This window comes from Acanthochromis polyacanthus, chromosome 1 (assembly GCF_021347895.1).
Source record: "Acanthochromis polyacanthus isolate Apoly-LR-REF ecotype Palm Island chromosome 1, KAUST_Apoly_ChrSc, whole genome shotgun sequence".
In the NCBI taxonomy this organism is placed as follows: domain Eukaryota; kingdom Metazoa; phylum Chordata; class Actinopteri; family Pomacentridae; genus Acanthochromis; species Acanthochromis polyacanthus.
Window position 1 is genome coordinate 15,794,638 of NC_067113.1, and position 25,784 is coordinate 15,820,421.

A 25,784-nucleotide genomic window follows, 5' to 3' on the forward strand; every position below is an offset into this window, starting at 1 on the left:
TTTTCCCACCGTGCCACAGCACACAAGGGAAAAATAAAGAGGGGAGCCTTGTATCCAAGGACCCCTTCTCTCTGGTAATAAGAAATATGCAGCTGGCGCAATGAAAAGTAGTCTTAAGGATCTTAACCCTTCTTCAAGTTGAAACCTAATGAAGGTACGCAAATGTCTTTGAAAACAGAAACAAATCTTCTTGTCAGCCAACATCTCTTGAATGCTAACCTTTCCATTCTATTACCCATTTGAATATGTGAGAACATGGATGATTTCTCCCAAACGGTTGAAACGGTTGAAAGGGCACATTGGCTTGCTTTTAGTGGAGTCTTATCTCATTCCTTTTTCTATGTCCTCTTAAAGAAGCAGTCTTTTTATACATTTCCTTCACAATCTTCCATTTACTATGAATGACCGGACAGGCTTTAGAGAGGCCTTGAGAAGACAGAAAGGAAGAAAGAACATAACATTTCAACTGTGTCAAGACATTAAACCATTTTACATTGTCTGTGACATTATACAAGCCATTATCCAGCAGCTCTCAGCCCACACAAAGAAGGCACCATTCATTTAGGGAGTTAAAACAAAATGAATCAACCTTATACAAAAAAGTATATCTTTTCGTCTGGCTGTGGTGAAAGCATCCATATTGTTAAAAAGCTTTAGAAAAAAAACATCTACGATCCTGTGTTTAGTTCCACATTAGTTTGTGCATTTTTTTATTTGTAAAAAGTTTGGTACAAATATGTTTTAGTAAATGTTTGATCATGCCCGTTGAAGGACCTATGGGACTGTCGGGAGATGGTATAATGAGCCCGGATGGTAAGCCGAAAACAGACGTCAAAGACGACAGCAGCTCCGCCAATGAGCCCCACAAACCAAAGGTACCTCTTTGACCGCTTCCTCAACCCATTTTCTACACAGTTCCCTCCGTCTCTCGCTTTTTTGTTTGGTTTTGTGTGTGTTTTTTTTGTGATCTTGCTCCCCAAATGAAGCAAACCAAATCTGATCAGCATATGCTGCCTCAGCACAGTGGGCCGTTTCTCTGTTGTTTTCTCACCATATTTAATGATTTGTTTAACATTTACCATTCCTAATGTTTTCCTCGCTTTGTTTTTGCCCCCAGCACTCTCTTCTTGCTGATGTTTTGGCAGCCCGAGCTGCAATAAAGAGGGAAACACAGAGAGAAAGAGAGGGCTTGGCATCTGCAGTACACACATTCAAACAACAACACAGAAATACAGAGCATACACACACACACACACACACACACACACACACACACACACACACACACACACACACACACACACGCGCATGTGCACACATAAAAACAAAAATGACACACACTAGCCTTTTCAGTCTGTCACACACACAGACACACACATATGCATCACTCTTCTCTTTAACACTACTTCCTCGCACACAAGCGCACACACGTCCCAATACACAATGCTGACTTCTCGTTTTGCCCTACAATAGCAGCTCGGCTTGGCTCAACTCAGCAACAACAGAACTCTGCTCTTTGCTCTTTTCTACCCCCTCCCCTTGTTTTTGCTTAACAACCCCTCTCTCTCTCTCTCACACACACACACACACACAGGCCTCCATCACATCCACTACACGTCTTTTCTCTCCAAATCCCTGTCTTTTCTTTTGCTGATTACGGTAGTGGGGCCTTTTGAATTATTTAAGGCAGTCAGAGCAGCCAGAAAGACCCCCAGTGCTCCCAAAAGAGATGATCTGTCTGCCAAGAGAGAGAAAATGAGCGAGAGATAGAGAGACAGGGTAAGAGAGAGGGAGAAAGATAAGGTTTTGCTGACATGAGCATTCTGTACACAGACCAGAAGCACTTGTCAAGCTGTTGTTCCCACTTTCGCAGTCTCTTGCACACACACACACACACACACACACACACACACACAGACACACACACTCACACACACAGTGAAGAACTCTCATAGCCAGACACAAACTTGCACACATGGAGTGATTTACACAAAAGTGGAGCTTGTAGTTGATTCGTGCACACACACACACACACACACACACACACACACACACACACACACACACGTTATACACTAATACATACTGATCTGCATGCGTGTTCAAACTCTTATCCAGATCTTTACATGCAAATAGATACATTTATATATGTACTCTCACACACAGTAACAGTTAAGCGTAAAAAGGCTTTCACACACACTCACTGTACTTCTGCAGTGTATGTCAGCAAAGAGAAATACTAGACATAGTAGCAGGAAGCAGTATTCACTATAAATGACCAGCATTTAGAGTTTTATTTACACTAAAATGAGTAGTTTGATTATAAAAACCATAAAAGTGTTCTTATAAAGATTATTAAATGCACTTTAATGTCAGTAGTGTTCATTTTGCAGAGTGGCCTCTTGTTAGCTCCTTCATGAGGAGGTTTATCTTTTATGCATCTTATTGGATCATGTTAATACTGATGTGTTACTTTAAATTGCATTTAACTAGCTAAGGTAGAGCTAATAAAACAATTTAACATTAAATAAATACATAATAGAGCATCATTTTTTGAAAGTTGGCCCCACATTTGGGCTGAAATCTGAAATGTACAATGGTCAAACCATGCAGTGGAATGGAAAAAAAAAAAAAAAGAATAATATCTCCCCCTGTGTCCTCGATCTCTCTGCAACAGCTACAGGACGGTTACATCAACAATACCAGCAGCGGCGGCTCCCAGCAGTGTGCGTCCCAGCCGGCCACTCCAGGCAGCGCCCTCCCCGTGCCCTCACCCCTCTCACCCAGCCCCGCCAGCCTCTCCTCCTACCATGGAGACGACAGCGACAGCATCAGCAGCCCCCCTTGGCCGCTCAAGACTCCCTCCAGCCCCGTAAGATCTAGTAGCCGTGTGTTGTTTGCATGGATGCATTCACCAACCAAACACAGGAATTCCATGTCATATTTGTACATATGCTATTCAGGCGCAAACACTTAAAAATACAAGCTACTTAAGTGAATTTCTGTTTATGGACAAGCTGAAGGATTATCGCGTAATTACTTGATCAAAAGCTGGTGCTCAGACCACAGACGTCTTTCTGAACCTGGATCGAAGCCAGACGTTGCTGTGTGGGATTAAACTTTGTCCACCAATTTGAACTTGAGGCATATGAAAGTGCTGTGAATGAACTTTGAAATACACACAGGCTGCGCACTGAGCGAAATGCTCCAAAGAAGTGTTTATTTTTGCATGGTCATTCAACCAAGGGGCCACTTCAGAATGTGTAAATAAGGGATGAAACTTTAATGATCCTCATGGGGAGAGTGGGTTGCTGTAGCAGAAAACAGCGAAAGGATCGGGCAAAGAAAAATAAACTGTGGAGTAGACTGTACTGTACAAAAACAGAATATAGAGAGCATGCTTTCAGTGAGGATACCATTTCAGCACGTGTGAAATTATTTATGTTTCCACACTTGTCAAGTATAGCGATAAAAGTACAAAAACAGCTCAATATACTGTATATACATATATATGTGTGTAGTTTGCAGCTTTTTCATTACAACAAAAAAATAGATTTATGTCTTATACAGTATACACTACCAGTCAAAAGTTTGGGCACTTTGTCATTCAGTGGTTTTTTTATATCATTTTCTGCATTGTAGATTAATACTGAATTCATCAAAACTATAAAAGAATACATAGGGAATTATATTGCAAACAAAAAAGTGTAAATTTTCAGTACTGCTGAAATGTAGAAAATAATACAAATAAATAAGAAGCATTGAATGAGAAGGTGTGTCCAGGCTTTGGACTGGTAGTGTATGTAAAGCCAGTTTTTCAGCTCTTCTTCTTTTCTCTGTCCCTCACCAGAAAGCCAACCCCAACGCCTCCTCCCTCAGCGGTGAGCGAATCACGCGGCTGTATGAGCTGGGCGTTGAGCCGGAGAGGCGAGGCTGGGTGGAGCGTTACCTGAACTTCATGGAGGAGCGAGGCACACCTGTTGCCCAGCTTCCCGCCGTGGGCAAGAAGCCACTGGACCTCTGGAAGCTCTACATGGCTGTTCGGGAGATAGGAGGCCTCGCCATGGTAACGCACAGGGAGCAAGTTGTTATGATGGAGTAATATTGGCGATAATAGACTTTAAAAGAGAATTTTATGGAGAGCTTAACCTCACATACAATAAAGTCATTTCGCTCTTCTTGTGTACACAGGCTGTTTAGTATTCTTCAGCAACATACACTCTAGCTGCATGGCATATGGTCCGCTTGTAAATGTTGAGAGATGTACTCAAGAGAATGGGATACATAAAATTAATCTTGGAGAATCTACCTAGAGTGTCACAAGACATAGCTCCATGTATGTCTGACCCAATGTTATAAAAATATAAAACATATAAAGCTTTGCTGACTAACCTCAGAAAGAAATTACATACATTGTAGAGCAAAAATATACGGATACCTGACTGTTCCACATTATATTATATTTTAAAATGACAGGCATTCATCTGCTTCTATAACTACCACCACTATTCGAATTGTGTTTTCCGTAAGATTTTAAATCCTAGCTGCAGGGAGCAGTTGTGAGGATCAGCACAGATGTTACGAATGAGTTGTAGCTCACAGGTGGTTCTCAGCTTCATCCCAAAGGTCTGATGGTGTTGCAGTCAGGGCTCAAGTTCTTCCACGGAAAAGTCATTCTAGAAATTGTCGTTGCAATATTGGGTGAACATACTGTCTAAAATAATGCAGTACATGCACAAGTGTTTCTCGTAATTGGAGATAAGGAACACCACCTAAACCGTGAAAGAGAAGCAGCTGATTAAATCCGTGTGCTCGGGTCAGGTCGGCATATTTTTCGCTTTATAATGTGTAGCTGTTTTGCGTTTCAGTTCAAAACTGCAGTGTTAAATTATGTGCAATGCTCACAAGTGACCTAAAACTCTGTGGTTATAGCAAGAGCAAAAACACAAAGTGCCCAGCCGTGGAAATGCATATTTCGATTAATGAGTAGGATGTGGTCTGCTTTACTCCAGGCAGAATGACAAGTGTGCAGCTGATACTACCAGGACACTTAACTGTTTACAGAGAGAACACGAGCACCGGTTGCCAGTCGTTTAACTTCCCGCTATCTTGTTATTCTCTCAATCGCTTCAAGGTAAACAAGAACAAGAAGTGGCGTGAGCTGTCCACCACCCTTAACGTCGGCACATCCAGCAGCTCGGCGAGCTCGCTGAAGAAGCAGTACATCCAGTATCTGTTCGCCTATGAGTGCAAGATGGAGAGGGGAGAAGAGCCGCCAGGAGACAGCAGCAGCAGCAGCAGCATGGCCGGAGGGGACAACAGGAAGCAGGTCAAGATCCAGCCGCCCTCACCTGGTAAGGCCTGATAACGGAGTGGCTCTCTCGTTTTTATTTTCTACATCTACTCTCTCCCATCTGTCAGCAGCCGAACAGCAGGAGCTGCTGATCAAACTCAATGTGTCAGGAATCATCAGAGAAACAGCGATGTGTGATCCTTGCAGCTGTGTGAAAAAACATTCCAGTGAACAAAGCTGTTGCTCTAGCATCTTGGAGGACTGGGAACTGGCAGAAATCAAATATACCACATGCTGATGGGTGACAAAATAAAGGAAAACCCGACATGAAGTAACGTAGTAAGGTGTTGGGGCCAGCGTGTGCCACCAGAGCAACTTCAGTGCACCTTGGAATTGATTCTACAAGTGTGTGGAACACTATTCTTCTGATAGATGTCCCCTCATTGGTTGATTTGATTTGTCCAAAATCTTCTGTCTGGTGAAAAATTCGGACACTGCGAAAGACATAGCATGAGTCCCATCATTTTCAGAATATTTAACCGTTCCCTGACTGGGTTCAAGGTTTTCCTATAATTTCACCCATCTGTATGTTGCACCTGCATATTCAATCATGCAAAAGTCTGCTATTTAAACACAAAATCTATAATCTAACCCTTCAACAACCCCTCAGTACCATGACCAGCCACTTACTGTTGCATTGCATTTCTGATTACGTTTATGATTAAAAATAGCCGGCGCGATTGCACCAAGAACGCATGTACACAACTTCAAACCCGAGAGACATGGATGAACATTAACACTCTTCTGATGAGATGATTCTTATTTTAATGGAGGTGAGCCGCGATACGATCACCACTTGTACCTCAAATCCCAGACTCGCCTTTATTTGATTACAGTGCGTTAGGAGGTTAAGTAATATTGTTTTGGTGTGCTACCGCAACACAAAGGCTGCTTATTTTTCTTCTTGTTTGTGTGTATTGCCCGCTCACATCATGTGTCTCTGTGCGCAATTATGACGTGAGGATCAGGACAGGAGAGAGAAAGAGTTGGAGCCAATAGAGAAGTAAGGTCACGTCTCTAATTTGCAGCGGAGATGAGAAAAGTGACCCTTGCTTTTAAATAGAACGCCGGAGCACTTCACCTGCCTGAGACACTGCAGATTGCTTTTCCTTGTGGGTGGAAAAGAGCATCTGCCTTCATTTGCATACACATGCGCATACGTAGAGCACACATGACCCACACACATACGTAAACACATTTAAATGAATTCATGCTCCATCTCACTCATAACACTTTATAATTCATAATTCAGCCCTTTCTCATCTATTCAAGAGGATCTAAACACCTCAGTTTCACTGAATCTCATTTTGCCAGCATCAACTGATGGGACTGTGGTACACATGATCACAGATAGTGTCTGTACTGTGAAAAGGTCAGTGCTTGTGGTGTTTGGGCTGCATTTCAGATATGCAGCACTCAACTGTAAATTGCTCATACTGCGACATTTGATTGAAGCAACATCCCCTGCATATTTTTATACCACCTGTCAGGGTGTGCGGTCCTCACGAGCTGCTATTGTGATGCTAAAAGCAAGTTAAACACGAGCAGCAAATCTGTCTTCATACAAAGTGTTCTTTGAGTGCAACAGAGTGTGTATAATCCTAAAAACATACTCATCTAAATGGGAAATGACAGTAACAACATGAATCTTTTTCTCATTTCTTACATTCTTCACATCAAATTAGCTGCTGAGATCTAAGACTACAGTGGCGGTGCAGAGAAGCCGAGTAGGCAAAATGAAACACAAGTAGGTAGACAAGCATCAGATGAGTCTATTCTTTTTTTAAAAAGAAGCAGAAACGCCAAACTATCTGTTGTAAATAGTCTGTATTAATTACAACCCAACTTAATGTGTTTTTTCCACCCTACCAATTGTGCTTAATACAAGCAGCGACATCCAGGACTGGAAAATTGAGTTAAAGCTGCTGTCCGGAGTTTCCGTTTGTTTTCAATTTATGTATCATTTTTTAACAAAGCTTAAATGTGTTAGTCTAGTTCGATACTATAATATAAAGTTAGTATAACGCGATATGAAAATTTATTCATGAGCTCCGCCTTCCTCTCATAGACCCCCATGTTATTCCAAAAAGCGCCGGTTGCTGCCGACCAATCAAGTTCGAGCTTCAGCTTTGTCATGCTGTCAATCAACGGTTACGCGCACAGCAAGCAAGCCCATGCAGAGGTGGGCGAGCTACGCACTACGCAACCGCGCGCACATTTGTTTTGCTTGTGGAGGAGAGAGCATCAGGGATCAGCAACTTCCAGAAAAGTTACCAATCCCACGACTTGTCAGGCCAAGAGACTGCAGGACGTTTTTTGGCTCGGGGTGCTCGCGTCGCTCCCCGACCACGGCCTCCATAGCCCGCCTGACGGCTTCGTTTAGATGCCCGACCTCTGGAGGAAGATGTTGGGGCGTCTGGGACATACTCTTCGTCAGAGGAGTCATGCAATTCTGAACTCTAGATAGAAATAAATAAACAATGTAACACATATACACGCGTAAATGCACTAAGTCTGATAAACAACGTCATCGAGAGGGATACACGAGTGTAATCACATATTGAAACTTTACTAGTTCGTCCTAGCAGATTCATGTTATTTTGATATTAGGACAAGTTAGACTCAATACAGCATTCAAACGTAATTCCTTTATTATTTACTAAATGTACTAAATGTAGAAGAGGGGAAAACAGCAAAACAGGCGAGATGCTGCCGCACTCCGGGCACTTCTCTCATGTACTGCGCGCGTGCACAAATAAAGGGGCGAAATCAGAGGGACGGAGGGTGGGACCACCAGTGTTTTGGGAGACGCTGCGATTCAAACTCCGGACAGCAGCTTTAATGGCCAAGTGCCAAAAAGTGCACTTCCTTAAATGGCCACTTGAGGCTCCAAGAGTATGTCAATCCCCATGGATCTACACAGTAAAATGGCCAACTTTACAGCAGAAAAATAACATGTTGACAGACTGGGACAAAAATGGTTTTGGTCTCTATAGCTTACTTTTACATTCCTGACAATTGCAAAAGGGAGGAATTCTCATATAACTTGTTTGTTTGAATTATATTAAAGCATGTTATGTAATTAACGGCATGGCCCCTTTGAGTTATAGATTGGTGCTGCCAGAGAACAAACCATGACTCAGAGACGTTTCCTTGGTCCACCTTAGCTCAAAGCATGATCTACCTCATTGCTCATTTGTTGATTAACCAGGAGTTAGACAGAGTCAGGCACTACCAAGTTTGTGAGGGCTAGAGTCACCACAGTGAGCTTCCAAACCTATGGCTGATTGTTCACCCATCCTTATACATGGCGTATGGCTGAATCAAATCAGTTAAATCTATGGGGTTGACAATTGTAATTTTTTTTTAAGCTCACTTGCAAGATTTTAGGATATTGCAGGGAAGTTTTTTTCATCCCATATTCCAGGTGCACTTACATTAGATTGTTCTAAATAAGGTGTTTTGGATAATTTGGCTGTAGATAACATATATGCAACTTGTCTGACTGACTGTGTGAATGTACAGGATTTTGCCGGTCTAATTTTTTAAAAGTGTTTCTGCGTTATTTTACTCTCCTGTACCAATTTAAGGCTTCAGGACTACATTTAAATTTGTACCTGATGTCAAAGCAGATTAAAAATGCCTTTAGGGTGCGATGTTTCTAATATACATAAACTTTGCTGGATCATTTTATGTAGATTGATTTTGTTGCTGCTTGTGCTGCAGTTTGCGAGTCCATTTAACAAATTTAACTTTTTTAAGATGCCGTTTAATACTCCATATACACACAGTAATTCTTCTTGTATTGAGTTACGGATACTTTTAATAGACTTCTGCATAAGTGAGCTTTGGGGCATGTTTCTTTGTTGCCATAGTTACGCACCAAACTTTGAAATTCTGTTGTGAAATGAGCTCAATCAAACAGTTTCACAAAGCAGGAAAAACATCCCATCCATTTCCTTGTTTACCTCTGCGTTGATCTGCTCTCCACCGCTGCCTGCACCGAAGTGCAAACTGCCCTACTGACACCCCGCCAGCCTATATATAGACTGACAGCCCAATGATGTCACTGAGGGAGCTTGTCCAGCGGGTGGCGGAGTGGGGAGAGAGTGTGTAGAGAGTGTGTGTGTGTGTGTGTGTGTGTGTGTGTGTGTGTGTGTGTGTGTGTGTGTGTGTGTGTGTGTGTGTGTGTGTGTGTGTGTGTGTGTGTGTGTGTGTGTGTGTGTGGTGCTGGTGGTGGGGAGTGATTAATGAGGACTGGAATGTAGAACGTAAACAAACTCGACCTCGCCGTCACCTTTCATTCACAAAACTGGCTCAGCTGACTGACTTTTTTTTTCTTTCTCCCCCCTTTAACCACTACCACCCCTCTGGATTATGTCACCCGCTGACACACACACACACACACACACGCAGGCTCTCATGCGCACACACATCAAACGTCAGCCACATGCCTCTTGCACACACACTTCTTTTTTTTCCCCCTCATCGCCTCCTCTGTCATTTTTTCTCCTTCTGAATGTGGAGCAGAGGGCACTTGAGTTCACGCTCTTCCCCACCTCTCCTCCGTATTATGTATTTGTCTGTCGGCTGGCTTGCTCTTGAAGAATGCCAAACCTCTTAACCTTGGCTAACCCCACCATTGTTTGCTTTTCTCCATGTGGGCATGAGTGTGTGTGTTCATTTCTATTTGGACGCTGGGATATCCCAGCAAGTGAAGGATTCTCACTGACCCGTCTTTGCCCTCTCTCCTACCTCTGCTCATCATCATGGGATAACCATTTCTCCCCTGTCTCTCTCTCTTACTCTTCTCTCTCCTATGATGTAGAGGCAGGGGGTATCATTGAATAATTCAGAATTAGCATGAATTTTTAAAGCTGAAGTCTTTCGGGGTTCTTTTCTTTCTGTGGAAACGTGTGGTGCAGGGAAAGGCCACTGAGGCTCTCAGAGAAAGGCTTCTTACGCTAAATGCTCATTAGGATACTTTCATATTCTCCCTCTCTCCATCTTTGTCATCTTTTAGCTGGAACAGTCTGCATTTTCCATTAAACCTGCTTCTGGGAATTTGTATCCCTAGCTTTTATAGAGTTGGGTCTTCTTTGTGTGGAGGGCTCTTGTAGCTCGGAGCTCGCCTAATTTCCGAGTCATCGCAACTGAGAAAGTCACAGAAATGTGGTGTCATAACAAGAGAGCACACTAACCCAGTTTTAACCCCAGTTTGAGTCTCTGTGTAAAGGGATATACTTTATTTCCCAGAGAGTCATCAGCACTTACTTTCTCAGCGTCATTGTCATTTGATTTTACCCTCCTGGTAGATACATGCAGTAAATGTTCTTCAGATACATCCCTTCCCCCAAGCTCAGGCCTCCACATGAACCTCTCAACAAGTCCATGGCACACCTAAAAAAAAGCCAGCTAAACCATCTTCAAACAGCTTTCAAATTAAGAGCAGAGCTGCAACCGCCCGAGTGGGCTATTCCCTCTGAGAAATCCTTCCCTTCTCCCCACTGTGTCCTCTGCTCCTGCATCCTCTTCCATCTCCTCCTCTTCCTTTGGCCCCTCTTTAGCAGTCCCTCCGTTCCCATCTTCTCTGCCCTCATGTAGGCTGTTTGCTCGGGCTCACTTCTCATGTAGGGCATCAGTGTGAGTGCTCTGGCCTTAAGCCCAAAGTTATCTCCCTTAAACAGCACCTTGCTGCAGTGGAATCCCACTTTGGCCGTTCTAACTCAAACCAGCTTCAAGATCATATCTCTAAGACGCCGGGGAGCTCTCTGCGGTCGGAATGCGTTGTGATTTTTGCTGTGAATTTCATGCAACACGCGGCTGTAGTAATAATTCTACTTGTGTCTCCCAGCTAATTCAGGCGGCTCCCTCCAAGGACCACAGACCCCCCAGTCCTCTGGCAGCAGCTCTACAGCAGAGGCAGCAGGGGATCTGAAACCCCCCACGCCTGCCACCACCCCTCTGGGGCAGGTCACACCGCTGCCCCCCAACAGGTACCACACGGCTTTACTGTATGCTACTGCTGCTGATTTCACTCTTGCTTTTGCTGGTTACCACCAAGTGTTACTTAATCTCCCACTTCTGCTATCATGGTACCATTTCTTTTTCTTTAGGACTGATTCGTTTTGCTTTCTGCTCTTAACAAGTTATTGGTTCGTGTGATATCAGAGTCAGTCAGCACAAATTGTATAAACCTATAAAATTATGTCTAAAGACAACTGCATTTTCATGAAACAGAATTTAAAAGACAGAGATCTCTGTGTACAGCTATGTTTAGGTGAGACTGAGATGTTTTCTTTTGTGTTTTTTTCTCTTTATATGAGGATTTAAGTCGTCCTCCTTCATCTTTTCTGATATTGATTGAAACCACAGAGCAAAAGAGGCAGCGTTCTTTGTTTCCTTCCTTTATGATATTATTTAAGAAGTATAATTCTTGTCTAACAAGTGTGTTTTAACCTCTGAAGTGGTGTATTTGTCATCATTTAGACATATGTTGGTGAGTACATGCGTAATGTATAAAACAACAAAAAAGCGACAAAAAATTAAATAACTGAAGTTTTTGAGATGCTTATAGTTGCTATTTTATGCTCCTTTATGCTCCCACTCAAAGTGTTGTACTTCCTGCTTACTGTTATTGTAGGTTCAAGGTTTTGCATATGCACATTCATATCAACTCACAAAATAGGATGTTTGGTCATAGATTAAACTACCGAGCAGCATATTAAAATCAGCCATTTGTGTTAGCGCAATATCTTTTGGTGTTCAAATCAAAATTGCATCATTTAAACAATTAAAATGAGAAAATGAACAGATTGTTTCCCATACATTACAGCATTGCATCTCACAGAACACCATGTCCATATTTTCAGTGTGTTCAAACCATTGTCAGCACCTCTCTCATACAGTTTCCTCCCCCGTCCTTTTTTCTCTGCCCTCACCCTCCTTGCTTTGTCCAGGAGCAGTGTAAGCATACAGGACCCCTTCTCAGAGGTGAGCGACCCGGCCTTCCAGAAGCGGGCTCCCACCCTGCCCCCCTCTGCTCCGTACCAGCAGGGCCTCAGCATGCCTGACATGATGATGAGGATGCAGTACGACACCAAGGACCCCTTCGCCGGGATGAGGAAGAGTGAGTGAGGCACACACTCCGACACCTTTTCACCCTGAAATCAAGGCGTGAGCGTGAACGCGCTGTTTGGTTTTGTTTTTCTTCTTCTACTACATTTTAATCAACTGTTACATCCGACTGAACAAACATGTTTAAAACTTCATCCTTCAACTTGGTGTAAACTCATGTGGCTCTTTGCCAAAATGACTCATGTATCCCAAAGCCATTGTTCTTTCATCTGTCTCGTCGGCCTAATTCGTTGTCTCGTCACCATGTCATCTCACATCAGGACAGATGTGTGTGTGTTTCCCTACAAGAGCTATGAAAGGAGATGAGAACTGTTTGTTACACCACACGTCCCTTTGTCGAAAGCGCGCCGGCTCGTCTGATGTTCTTGTAGCTTAGCCTTCGTCTCATCCTAACTTTGTTCGTCCTTTTCATCCGCCTCATTTTCAACCTTTCATCCTTTGCACCCTGCTGAGAAGCACCTGTTTTGACCAACTCGTGTGGTTTAGTTTCCAGAACAAACAGCAGTTTTAGAAAGAATGGCGGCTCCTCTGAAGGCAGAGGAGAATGGAGTCTGAATGAATAATATGGTGGATGATAGCTGCATAACAACACTTACAGCCTCAGAACAATAGGTTTAATCATTGCTAGGTGGTGAATATTCATAGAGGGATGCTGCCACCTGCTGGTAAGAAGAAAATATGATTCAGGCATTTAAAAGAGCACATTTAAGCCTCTGTTGCATGTTTCAAGAGCAATTTAAGCTAAACTTTTTTGTCCTAATTAAAACCCCTGTTTTGTTTTTCTTTTCTTTTGTCATTTTGTTTATGTTACATGATGCTGTCACTAATATAGTAGATATTTTGAGAAGCATTTAACTCCTTTGCCTTCTTCCTGCACAGTGGCAGGAGCAGATCCCTACATGCCAGGCCAGATGCCCGGTGGTGGTATGCAGGAGATGTATGGTCGGCCTCCGTCAGCCCTGAGTATGAGCCAAAGGTCACAGTACCCCTACGGACCAGGCTACGACAGGAGGTACGCACACAACAAAAAAACACCCAGAGTCATAAACCTGGAGTTTTGTTTTATTTCTTCAATACTGAACATTGACTTGTAGTGTATAGAATACAGATCATTACAATGAAGCATAAAGACTGTCCTGTTTAATCCTCAGACCGGATCATGTGATGGGGATGGAAGGAAGCATGGGTCCCCCTGGGAGTCAGAACAGCATGGGCCCTTCCAACACTGAGGGCAGCATGTACTCTCCCAGCAGATACCCTTCACAGCAGAGGTCAGCGCTCTCATGTGTGCATGTGTGTGCTTAGCAGAGTGTAAAAACTGCACAAAAAAAGGTGAACTATATGTCTCCCTAAGAATGGCTATGCTGTGTATTAATCCATGGATTTCGCTCTCTGTTCTTTCTTTCTTTTTTTTCTATTTTAGACATGATGGCTACGGTCAACAGTATCCCAGCATGCCGTATGGGATGCATCCATCTGGGATGTACCCACAGCAACAGGTGGGAGGCAGATCATCTGTATGTTCTCAGTACTGTTGATTGTATTGTATACCATATGTTTGACTGTATTAATACCACCAAGATTTGTTGTATTGAAGACATCCAAGAGTGACATTCTATTATTTAGAATGGTGTTTACCTGGAAATATTGTAAGAATGTCCAAGTTCAGCCCAAAGATAAATTATTAATGGAACTGCAGAAAACAAACATGTATTGTATATTACGTTTATTTTTTCTTTAGTTGGTTGGTTGGTTCTATTTTCTCTTTGAAAATTCCTGTTTCTTGTGGCCATTTTATTGTGGGAAAAAAACAATGTCTTTTTTTTTTTACCACAGTAATGAAGTAAAGTAGACCTATTCTTGGTAATATTGAGCAGCCCCTAATAATGATACTTGTGAATTGGCTTAAACAATGATGTGCTTTTGACTGTGTGCATTATTTGTTAAACTGAAAATCATTTTTAATGTAATGAAGGAGTAGAGTTAAATTTCTTTAGAGTCTAAGTTGAAAATAGCCATATTTTTTTTGCCACAATCAATAAACAGTTGACAGTTAAGTGTGCAAAACTGAGTGAAAATCCACTAGATAAATTGTAACACGCTCTTACTGTCTCATTTGGAATGTTTTTGACCTCACACAGTGAAATAGGAAAAGGAAATGCAATTTGACTGTCAACAGACCATAAAAACTGCAGTTGTGTCTTTCAACAGCGCACTTGAGTCAGTGCAGCAACACGACTGGCACGTTTCATGGTTTGGTTGTTACAAAGCAGATGATTGGGTTGCTGGGAGAAGGGTCAGGACATGTAGTCTCCTTAAGCTTATTCTACTGCATGTGTGAAAGGTGTTAAATTAAGTATTGGTAGTTATATATCATATTTTTAAGATTGCTAAAGCAATGAAGTGATGAAAAGTCACGCCTCATGGATGTTTGCTTTGATAGCACAGTTCCTTGCAAGAGGTCATCACTGACACTCTGCACTCTTGCTTCAGCAGGGCTACAAACGACCAATGGATGGAATGTACGGCCCCCCACCCAAGAGACACGAGAACGACATGTATGCCATGCAGTATACCAGCCAGCAGCCGGACATGTACAACCACTATGGCGGAGGCTTTTCAGGGCCGGAACACAGGCCGATCCAGGGACAGTTCCCCTACCCTTACCCCCGCGACCGTATAGGCCCCTCAGGGCAAAGCCAACACAGTATGATGGGTGGGGGGCCCACTTCTAATCATGCTGCTGATGGGCCCAACATGTGGCCTTCAAGAACAGACCTCGGCTACCCCTACCCCAACAGACAGGGGCCTCCGTCACAAATGCCACCTTATGGCTCGATCTGTAGGGACGACATGGACGGTCGGCAGGAGCAGTGGCACCGTCAGTCCCCCTACATGTCATCATCAGGGGGCATGCCTCCCTTGTCTTCACGCCAGCCCTCCTCTTATTCCAACTCCCCGTCCATGGCCAACCACCTGCCCAGAGCACCGAGCCCAGGGGCCTTCCAGCGCTCCATGGACTCCCGAATGTCACCCAGCAAAGCACCTTTCATGTCACCCATGAAGATGCCTAAGCCCGGGTTGGCCATGATGGGTTCTCAGGGCAGTGGACCCATTGGTCAGTTTCCCCCTAACCTGAGGAGGGATCTCAACTACCCTCCAGGGTCAGTGGAGGCCACCATGCCGATCCTCAAGCCTCGACGGAAGCTCACCTCCAAAGACAGTGGTAAGATGGAGTCCCGTTATTTCAGTGATTATTTTGAATACATTTGTGAGTGAGAATGAATGAGTTGTTTAATTCTACTCGTGTCTTTAGCTTGGAAAGGTGTCCTTCACTGTTTTTTCAGCTCATTTTTAGCGCTGCTGTACAGTTAAATTCAATTTTCAGGTAGAACTAGCGCAACATGAGGCAAATTTTATTAAAGGAATTACAATGATCCACTCTGTTCTGGGTCCCTTTTATCATTTGGACAAAGTCTGATGATTTTTCTCTTCCTGGTTCCAAAAATTCCCCTGTTTTAATCTCAGGAACGCCTGAGGCCTGGCGTGTGATGATGTCTCTGAAGTCTGGCCTGCTGGCAGAGAGCACATGGGCTTTAGACACCATCAACATCCTGCTGTATGATGACAGCACTGTGGCCTCCTTTAACCTCTCCCAGGTAAAGCCAGTTTAATGACTTCAGTTCACTAATGACTGACAGAATATATTAATTTAGCCCCGACAGAACAAGCTCTGGCAGTGTAACTTCCATTGTGTTCCTTTGAACCTAAAGAAAATTACTCCATTTTCAGTTTTCAGTTTAGTTCAAAGGATTTCAGGATAGTAAGACTATTTGAAAACAAGTGATCGGATTTTTAAGAAAATCTCTCCCTAGATTGTAATTCTTGGCTTTCATTCACCATCTGGGACTACTTGGCAACATGTGTCTGAAGTCTTTCTGCCTAAATTGTTGACAGTGATGATATTTTGTCTTTGCTTGATCAGTTGCCTGGATTCCTGGAGCTCATTGTGGAGTACTTCCGTCGCTGCCTGATTGAGATTTTTGGCATCCTAGAAGAGTTTGAGGTGGGGACTGTGGCTCACAAAAGCCTTTTACATCCTGCTTCTACTGAGAAGGAAGAAGGACATACCCCTGACCAGGAAACAAGCTCTGCACTCCAATCTGAATCCGAGTCCTCTCCAGCAGCAGACATCCAGGTGGAGCAAGCAGGAGGCATTGTGGAGGAAACTCCTCCTGTCCCTGCAGAGCCAGCTGAGGTAAGCGGCGAGAAGGAGGAGTCTGACATGAGCGTAAAAAGGAGGACAAGAATGGAGAGGACAGCAAAAAAGAGGGAAAAGAAGCAGAGAGTGAAAAAGAAACAGCGAGTCAGAAGGAGTCTGTGGATCCGCCTGTTGCAGAGTTGGAACCTAAACTGAAACAAGCCAGCAAATATGATAAGCTCCCCATCAAGATAGTTCACAAAGAGGACCTGATTGAAGACATGTCCGAGCGCTTAGGTTACGTCACTGAGTTTACCAGTGGGCTGCTACACTGGCAAGCTGGTGGAGGCGACTCCACTGCGCACATTCAGACACATTTTGAACCCCGGAGCGAACCGCCTGCCAGGGTAGATGAAAAGACAAGAAATGAGAGCAAACGAGAAAGCGAGACGGAAAATGAAAGGAAACAACCACTCAAACATATCACTGCTACAATTGATGATGTTTTGTGCGCCCGGGTTGACGCCCTCTCTTACGCTCACCCTGCACGCTCCCTCCCATCTTACCCCTTCAGGGTGCATCCAGATGGGGAGCAGAACCACATCACATTGCTTGAGGACGAGCCCCGTTGTCTGGATGAGGCTCCGCTGTCCACAACCTCCGCCTGGCAGGACTCTCTTTCCAAGCGGTGCCTCTGCATCTCCAACATCGTCCGGAGTCTGTCCTTCATCCCTGGGAATGACTTGGATATGTCACGCCACCCTGCTCTGGTTCTTCTTCTGGGCAGGCTGCTCCTGCTGCACCACCTGCACCCGGAGAGGAACAGGTCGCCCCCTAGCTACCAGAGAGACGAGCAACAGGAGCGAGGTCTGTCGAGTAGCAAAGAGGAGTGGTGGTGGGAGTGTCTGAGCCTGCTCAGGGAGAATGCCATGGTCACTCTTGCCAATATTGCTGGCCAGCTGGATCTCTCCAACTATTCAGACACTATCTGCCTCCCTGTCTTGGACGGCCTTCTCCACTGGATGGTTTGCCCCTCAGCTGAAGCCCAGGACCCCTTTCCATCAGCAGCGCCCTACTCCCAGCTCACTCCCCAGAGACTGGTGCTGGAATGCCTCTGCAAGCTGAGCATCCAGGATGGCAACGTCGACCTCCTGCTAGCCACGCCGCCTTTCAGCCGACAGGAGAAACTCTTTACAGTCTTGGTGCGCTACGTGGGTCAGAGGAAGGCCCAGGTGTACAGGGAGATGGCAGTGGCTGTCCTCGCCCACCTGGCACAGGGAGACCCCACAGCGGCACGGGCCATAGCCATGCAGAAGGGCAGCGTGGGTAATTTGGTGGGCTTCCTGGAGGATGGTGTTAGCATGGCACAGTACCAGCAGAACCCTCACAGCTTGCTGCACATGGGGCACCCTCCTATGGACCCACCCAGTATAAACATGATGTGCAGAGCAGCTAAAGGCCTGTTGGCTATGGCTAAAGTGGAGGAGAACAAACAGAGTTTGTACTGTATGAAAGCAGATTATTAGACATCTCAATTTCCTCGGTGCTCAACGTGGGAGTGGTCGCCATTATTTGCCAAGTTCTGTTTCACTTAGGGAAATTATGACAGGAGGAGAGGCAGGACTCCCGTGGCAGACACTAAGGCTACCAAGAAATTTCTGTGGTTTTCTATTTTTATTTATCAAAATGACAGAAAATGTTTGTGTTTTTAAAAGAAATATCCACATAAACAAAATGTCTCTATATATGTATAGCTTCTGGGCCCTGTTAAAACAAAAGTGGGTTTGGGATTTGAAAGCTCATTTTAATACAAATATTTAATACCTGCTGGTGTTGGATTGCTACGTTTGATATTTTGTTTGGCATTCGTTTTCGTTTGTTTACTTTTTTCAGCCAAAGCTGCCACCAGATGTTGGTGCTGAATTACGTGGTTCCTTTTGAGTCGATGAGATGTTTTTTCAGTTTTATAAATGCTAATATACTCATCAACATTTTGTTAATGGAGAGTATTTATTTAAAATGTGACACTGTACAGTAGTTTGAACTTTTTTGCCAACAGTTGTGGGGGGATAAAAAAAAAAAAAACACTGACTTTTTAAACTGAAATGTATATGTCTCCATCGCTGGAAGATACATTGTGCAATAGGACTAGAGCAAGTTGTCCCTTTTGAGAACAGGAGGATGTCGATCTTTGAAGACACCTGCAGTGTGTGCTTTAGGCCATGAGGAGGCAGCATTGCACCAGCCAATCAACATAAGAGAAGAGCATCTGTCAAAAAGAAGTGTCTAATTTATCAATCATAGCCTCAGTGACTTTCACAGATGAACTTTGTGTTTCCTAAGCACTTGTGTTATGTCTGTATTTTTTCATCACTGTGTATATAAACCGTTGTACAATGGACGCACACGATTCTTTCAGTCTCTATCAAGCATAGCAGGAGATGGGACTTTCTGACTATTATAACAAATGCTTTTATTGTTGGTAAAATTTGGTATTGTTATTATACATATTTTGTTAATGAGGTCAGATATTTGAACATGGCAGATGTACCTGATGTTTCAATGTAAAAAAAAAATTCCTGTATGCATTGTATTATAGCTGAGAAAACAATCGCTTTGGTAATCAAACGTGGAAGTGCCAGGGTGAGAGGATAACTAGATGAGGTTACGTGAGAAAACTGAACATATTTCTGTTCGTTACTGTCCTCCATTCATGTCAATGGGCATATTTTTGAATCTGCATAATGCTCTAAAAGAAACATGTGAAAAGAACCTTCAAAATGTCCTGAAAGCTCATTGTAAAATTTGCCTTTTTTCATATGACTCCATGTCTCTTTTATTCAGTATACACATTTATACTCTGTGCTGCACATGTCACAAATAAATGTACGATGAACATCGTTACGCACTGGAGACGTCGCATTATGTCCAGACAATCTTAGGCCAATAAAACAAACATCAACTGCTTACTTTGGGCTGTCTTCTATTGATTTCATTATCAGAGCAACAGCTGACTTTTCCAGCCTGATAGTGTTGTTTTACATTAACTAAAATCTTTTCAAACTGATCAAAGCATTCGCTTGACTGCAAGTATTTAATCTTAAAGGCAGATGTCTGCTATTGAGGTCTGTGATGTAAATTAAATATTTAATGTTAAGATGCTAATGAAGTTAATATTTTACAGCATACTTGTAGTGCTGCTGACAATTACAGTCAAAGAATAACTGTTAATTAATGAACAAGGTAATAATTTCTTTCAGAGAACAGTAAAGTATTTATTGAATATATGCTGATTAAAGTAGAACTGTTTAAATGTGTGATTAAACACTGTATTGCAGCAACTCTCTGGCTGTTTATGCCATGAAAAAAATTACCAAATTCCAGCCCTGAGTTGCACCGTGACAGTGAGTGTTGTATGAGTTTTTCATTGTGTCAATGACCAGCTCATTCTTATAGAGACTCTTGCTTTGTTGACTTTCTGAAGGCATTGCAGATATACAAAGCTTCTATCAACTCCTTTTTTGGCTTCACGCATCTCACTTTCTCTATCCGAGAAGCTTAAAGTAATGATTTCCTGGACATCAGGAAGGCAGCTTTCAAAACAAATGCGAAATGTACTGAGTAACTCACGCACTGGTCCATGATATTGCTTTATTATAATAATTAATGATATTTAATCATTTAATTATTCGTCCGGATCTTAACTGCAGAAGTCCCATTACGGTTCTTATGGGGCCCTAATCTCACTCTTGACAGCTCCCTGTGAGAACAACAGTTTGCATCATTTCTTCATTAAGGAGGAGTTCAGTGGCCTTTTTCTCAATCCCAGCAAAGTGCTCACAGCACCTTTCTTCCTGCACCCAGTATCATCTAAAAGCTTTTGAGGGATTAAGTTCAAGTAGGGAAAGAAAATCATCAAACCTAAGAGGAAAAAAATCTGAGAGCTATTTTAAAAGTAATGACCTGGGTACATGAACACATAAGTGAATTCTCTTGGAAGTAATCTTTTTTAAGTCATTTTACAGCATTAGTAGAAAATGTTTGGTCATGAGTTAAAGATTCTCAGAGTGCATTCAGGAGGACCTTGATTTAATGGGGAAGATTTTGTGTTAATCTTGCTTCGTGTTTTGTGTCGATTATAGCTTATAGTGGCAAATTTAACATATTTTTTGTGTCATGTTGAATTGACTGGCTACTGGGTGTGTTTTGTGTTTGTCTTATTTGGCATCACTCCACTTCCCTTACACCTGCAGTCCTGCCTGATCCTCTTCTGTTGTCTTAATTCATAAAATCTGCACGTTAAGCTAATAGTTTGATTTTAACCTGTTGTGTATTGACTTGTGTGACTTTAAGCACCTCTAAAGAAATGACAGGAAATATCTGTTTTCTTCCCCTTTTTTACACTATTGATTCAGAATTGCGCAATGAATCCCATGACCACATTACATTTGACTTTCAACAACTGCAGCTTTATTCGCAGGTTTAGAAATGTTGGCCTTGCAACCCAGTTACAGACCTCTGAAGTCAGGTCACATTATTCAGCAGACGTATAATAAACAGTGGGGAATTGTTGAACATATGGTGTCAACGTGGACTACAATAATGCAGCCGGAAAGTGCCGAGACAAGCATGACAAGTGATTCAGTCGTAAGAAAACCTGATGTGTGAAAGCATAGTATGCAATTTTATTAAAATTTGAGGGTAGAATTCTGGTGCCAAAGATTGACAGTTGTGCAAAAGGTCAAAATCAAATCAAAGATAATATCGTTACAGTAAATTCAAATAGCGTTTTCTCATTTCCTTTGTTTGTTATCTTATATTTGAGTTTCTAATCTAATGTTTATTATTATTATTATTGTAAATTCTCTTATTTAATTGCAGATGGCTGTTTGCCCAGACTCGCTGGTCTCTCTATTCATGGAACGGACAAACATCAGATATAAACGAAAGACAGAAATACTTGAATGATGAACTCAGGACTCTTTATCCTGCTGTATCTTAAACCCCTTTAAACGTTACTACTTTCTCTGGCAGCACTTACAAAAAGACACAGCTGCCAACGACCCGTTTTATAATGTTCCACAATAATGGATCAGTGGCTACTTTCTGTTTATTTTTTATTGAATAGAGTCTTCAGTTTTTTTCCAAGAATTTTTTACTTCTACTTGAGTTACCATTGACATCTTTATCACTCCCTTACTTTGCCAGGGGAAATGCAGGCATAATATCCAGCCCTATTTTAAGCTGCTTTTAATAATAGCATTCCTGAGGTTGACAACAAAGGCAATAACCAGCTTCATCACAGGTTATGCTTCAAAGAAAAAGATAATTCACTGGGTTTCCTGGCAGCTGAAAGGCACAATCACTCATCTTCATCTAATTAAAATGTTACTGACACCTTAAAATGAACGTTGGGGGTTAACAGTTTGATTGATTTCTACACTAAAGCCTTGGCACCTTAACTGTGACTGTATTGTTGTTCCATGTATGCACTTTCACATTCTAAGCAGACCCCTGAATGTGTTCAATTTCAGCCTGTCATTTAGAGTTTAGAGGGAAAGTGGGCTGCTGTACTTTTTTGGTGATGGAGGATGCGTTTCACGTAGGCAGCCAACCGCAGGAGAAAAACCTCCCACACTCCTGTGCCTCTGAAAAGCTGAGTCATCGGGCTCTGACAGGATGGATGTGGTGGCTGGGGGGAAGCTGGGCCCGTCATTGGCTACTGCTGGCCTGGGTACCCTCTCCTGCCGGCTAACGTAGGTAGATGAATGAGAATTGGGTGAAAACAACAGAGACTGCGCTGACCTTTCCAGTGATGAGACATAACATATGTGTGGTAGCAGCGGTGTGTTCACCAAATCAGGCCACATTTAATAACTGTAGGCATACAGAGTATATTAGCCTCTTGATGGGGCTTTGATCTGACTGCGTTCTTTCATCCGGTGCAGCTTTCTAAACGAAACAATACTGCCTGGATGAGGCCTTGGCAGGATGTGATTCAAGCCCATGTTGTTCTTGGATTTGCACTCAAAGGGTCTATCATGTCCACCCATTTCCCACCACAAACATAGCTTCAACCATATGTCAGCATGCTGCGTAATGAGCGACACAGTTAAGGAATTAGTCTGGAGGGCTTACAGATCATTAGCAACCATTATAAACATCCACAGCTTTCCAATAGATTAAGTGCAGCATGTGCCACTTGGTAGCTTCACATGCCCAGCAGTGGCAGCTAGTCGTGCTCTCCATTAGTGTGCATGACACAAACATCTTACAGATCTGTATACAGCCTTGTCTTTAGAAATACCGTGTTGTATGTGTGATTGAGCTTAACTTCTAATCAGATAAATGAGCTCAATATGCCCGAATATTAAATCCAACTTTCATACAACAAATGCATTGGCAGAACATAAAAGTACAGTGAAAAATGCATGTTTTCCCCCTTTGCAAGATGTTTGATTCTGAACAATTAAGTCGTCTCACATTTCATGAAAAGCAGCCAGACTTCTTTTCAGAGAAAGTGGATAATTGCACGGCTGTGGGAGTGAATGAGCTCAACCGCCTGGGTGACTTCAGAGCTAGATGAGGAGGTGTGTGTGTGTGTGTGTGTGTGTGTGCATGTGTTAGTGCATGTGTAGGTGTTAAGCTGAGGACAGATGACAGAGGAACTGTAGGACGATGATGAAATCATTTGTACTCATCGAGCCGAACAGGAAATTGCATCGTGGGTATACTGTACTTGGCATGACAGTGGGGCACGATTGTGGCAACATCACCACACATCTATTTTCAGTGGAAACAGTTACTACAACTGACGGTGCCTTCATGTATTGTAAGCAAATGTTTGATTTGTCAGCCTGTTTATCTCCCAAAATCCTGTTGAGTCATTCAGCCATCATCCTCTCTGTTAAACTTGTGCTCCAAAAGACATTAGTGAAGTGAACTTTTTGTCACTTAAGCTTAATGCATGTGAGAACAGGACAATAGACAGGGATCGTATCTGTAGATCTGCTACCGCTGGCTCACTGTAATAATTTACTTAAACTTCTGTTTACATGGTTTCTAAAATATATTTAATGGACTTCTGTTTGTCATGCATTGCTGCCTTTAAATACATTCTCTTAATCCATAGAAACGTAACCTGCCTTACCCTTTATTCTTTCTTGTTATATGTAGATTATTGGTATGTACATTTACAGTAAATCTCATAATCCATTGTAGAGTATTCTTCTCCATTACAGAATAATGAACTGAATAACTAAATAACAATAGTAATACTGTAAAAATGCAGTAAACTATTGGTGGCCACAGCTGCCTGTTCTTTTAAATGTATTTTTTGGAGGAAAATATGTTGCAGTGTAGCAGTCTTAGCACTACATTAGCAGTCTGCTATTATTAAACGAGGTCCATATCATGGGTGAATTATGAAAACAGATCATTGTCATTCCACTGAATACCTTTTGTCCTTCTGTGTAATCTGGTTCACTGCACATTTACACTTTCCCGCTCGTTCTGCTAACCCCCCTACATATTTAACTGACATGACATGCCTTAAAGAGATAATGCAAGAATATGAATTGTAATTTTACATATCTTGTCATCAGTTTTACAGCTATGGCTACAGTGGCAGTGTAGGCCTATGGCAGGGGTGGACTGGGGCAAAATATCAGCTCTGGCATTTTTGGCACAGACTGGCCCACAACTAGCCTAGCCATGCTACACCCATGTTTCTGACGGCACAAGGGTCTAGGGAAGCTCGACAGGGAGGGAGGCGGGCGTTTGTTTTTTTAAATAATTATGTTAATCAACAATTCAAAAGTAATGGCTGTTTTTGATTATTTAATTTTCAATAAATTTTTATTTATTGTTACTTTTGTGAGTTTCAAGTGATTTCAGTGAGAATTGTGGGTTTTTCCTTCTTTAACTGAGGGGTACCAACAATTTTGTCCACGTGTGTATAACCAATAACTGACTATCAAAACCAAATAAATTCAGTATGGTTCAAAAAAACATTTTGGCAACTTTTTTTTTATAAATAACTTTTTAAATAACTGTAAATCTTAAAATAAAGTGCAGACTTAAAAAAAATAACTGAACAACCTGAACCAGCTTATAGACATCATTAACAATGTCTAAATCTGAAAAATGTAAACAATTGAACCAGGGGCGAATCCAGATTAATTGTACTTGGGGGGGCACAGGTGGGTACAGCAGATATTTTGGAGAGGCTACTAAAAAGTTGTAAGAAAAAATTTAAGCTGCTACTGGCCTCTGGCTTTTAAAAAGTATTTTTCATGTTTTTTTTTTTTTTGGCTCTTTAACCCAATAGGAAAGCTGTACGTGACCTTTTCATGTTGGACTGTTAACATTCAAATTATGATGGACATGTTTCCTTGTTTATGTGAATTACAGCATCATTAGCTGCAGCATCTGCCTGTTATGTAAAACTAGTAAGCTCAACAACAGTATCCTGAGGGCAATTAAGTGACAGATATTGTGCAAGAACAGCACTTTATACAACCCTGTCAATTTCCACTTCTTAGAATGTTTACTGACAATTATCACACCTAAAATAAGAAATAATATTCTGTACTTTTAGCAACTAGTTCTCAGCTGTAAACCAGAAACATCATAGGGTTCTGTATTCTAATCAGTCTTAATCAAAATGAGTGCTACCCAATACACAGTGAACAACAACAATCTGTACCCTTGATCTGTGGTAAAATAATCTGTAGTGTTCTGTGCAGTAATGTAAATTTAATAGTAAACCTGAGAATAAAAATAAACAGTAACAATACTCCATATTCTTAAATTAAATACAATAAAATACAATAAGAAACACTCTATACATTTAACAATAAACCTGAGAACAATAATAAACAGTAGCAATATTCCATATTCTTCAGTCATTTAATAGTTCACAGCTCAGCAAACATCATAGTGTTCTGCATAGAAATCAGAAAAAGCTGCTCTCAATAATCTTTCACAGTGAGCACATGTTCTTGTGTTGCAGGTCCATGGTCCAGATGTGGCCATCAAACAGGTCGGGGGGGGTCTGGCACCGTCTACTTCCTAGAGCACCTCCTCTTTTTG

General features: G+C 42.3%; 1 protein-coding gene across 1 annotated transcript in view; it reads left to right on the forward strand.

The window, feature by feature from the left end:
• Positions 1-19,660, forward strand: part of LOC110961282 (AT-rich interactive domain-containing protein 1B-like) — a 184,839-nt gene extending 165,179 nt beyond the window's left edge. The window contains 14 exon segments of the mRNA XM_051957767.1: positions 772-875; positions 2,678-2,872; positions 3,851-4,066; positions 5,135-5,354; positions 11,208-11,349; positions 12,313-12,482; positions 13,370-13,502; positions 13,642-13,761; positions 13,914-13,989; positions 14,987-15,716; positions 16,019-16,149; positions 16,476-16,785; positions 16,788-18,182; positions 18,185-19,660. Coding sequence (XP_051813727.1) covers positions 772-875; positions 2,678-2,872; positions 3,851-4,066; positions 5,135-5,354; positions 11,208-11,349; positions 12,313-12,482; positions 13,370-13,502; positions 13,642-13,761; positions 13,914-13,989; positions 14,987-15,716; positions 16,019-16,149; positions 16,476-16,785; positions 16,788-18,182; positions 18,185-18,297 — 4,055 coding nt within the window. The 3' untranslated portion in view covers positions 18,298-19,660.
• The last annotated feature ends 6,124 nt before the right edge of the window (positions 19,661-25,784 follow it).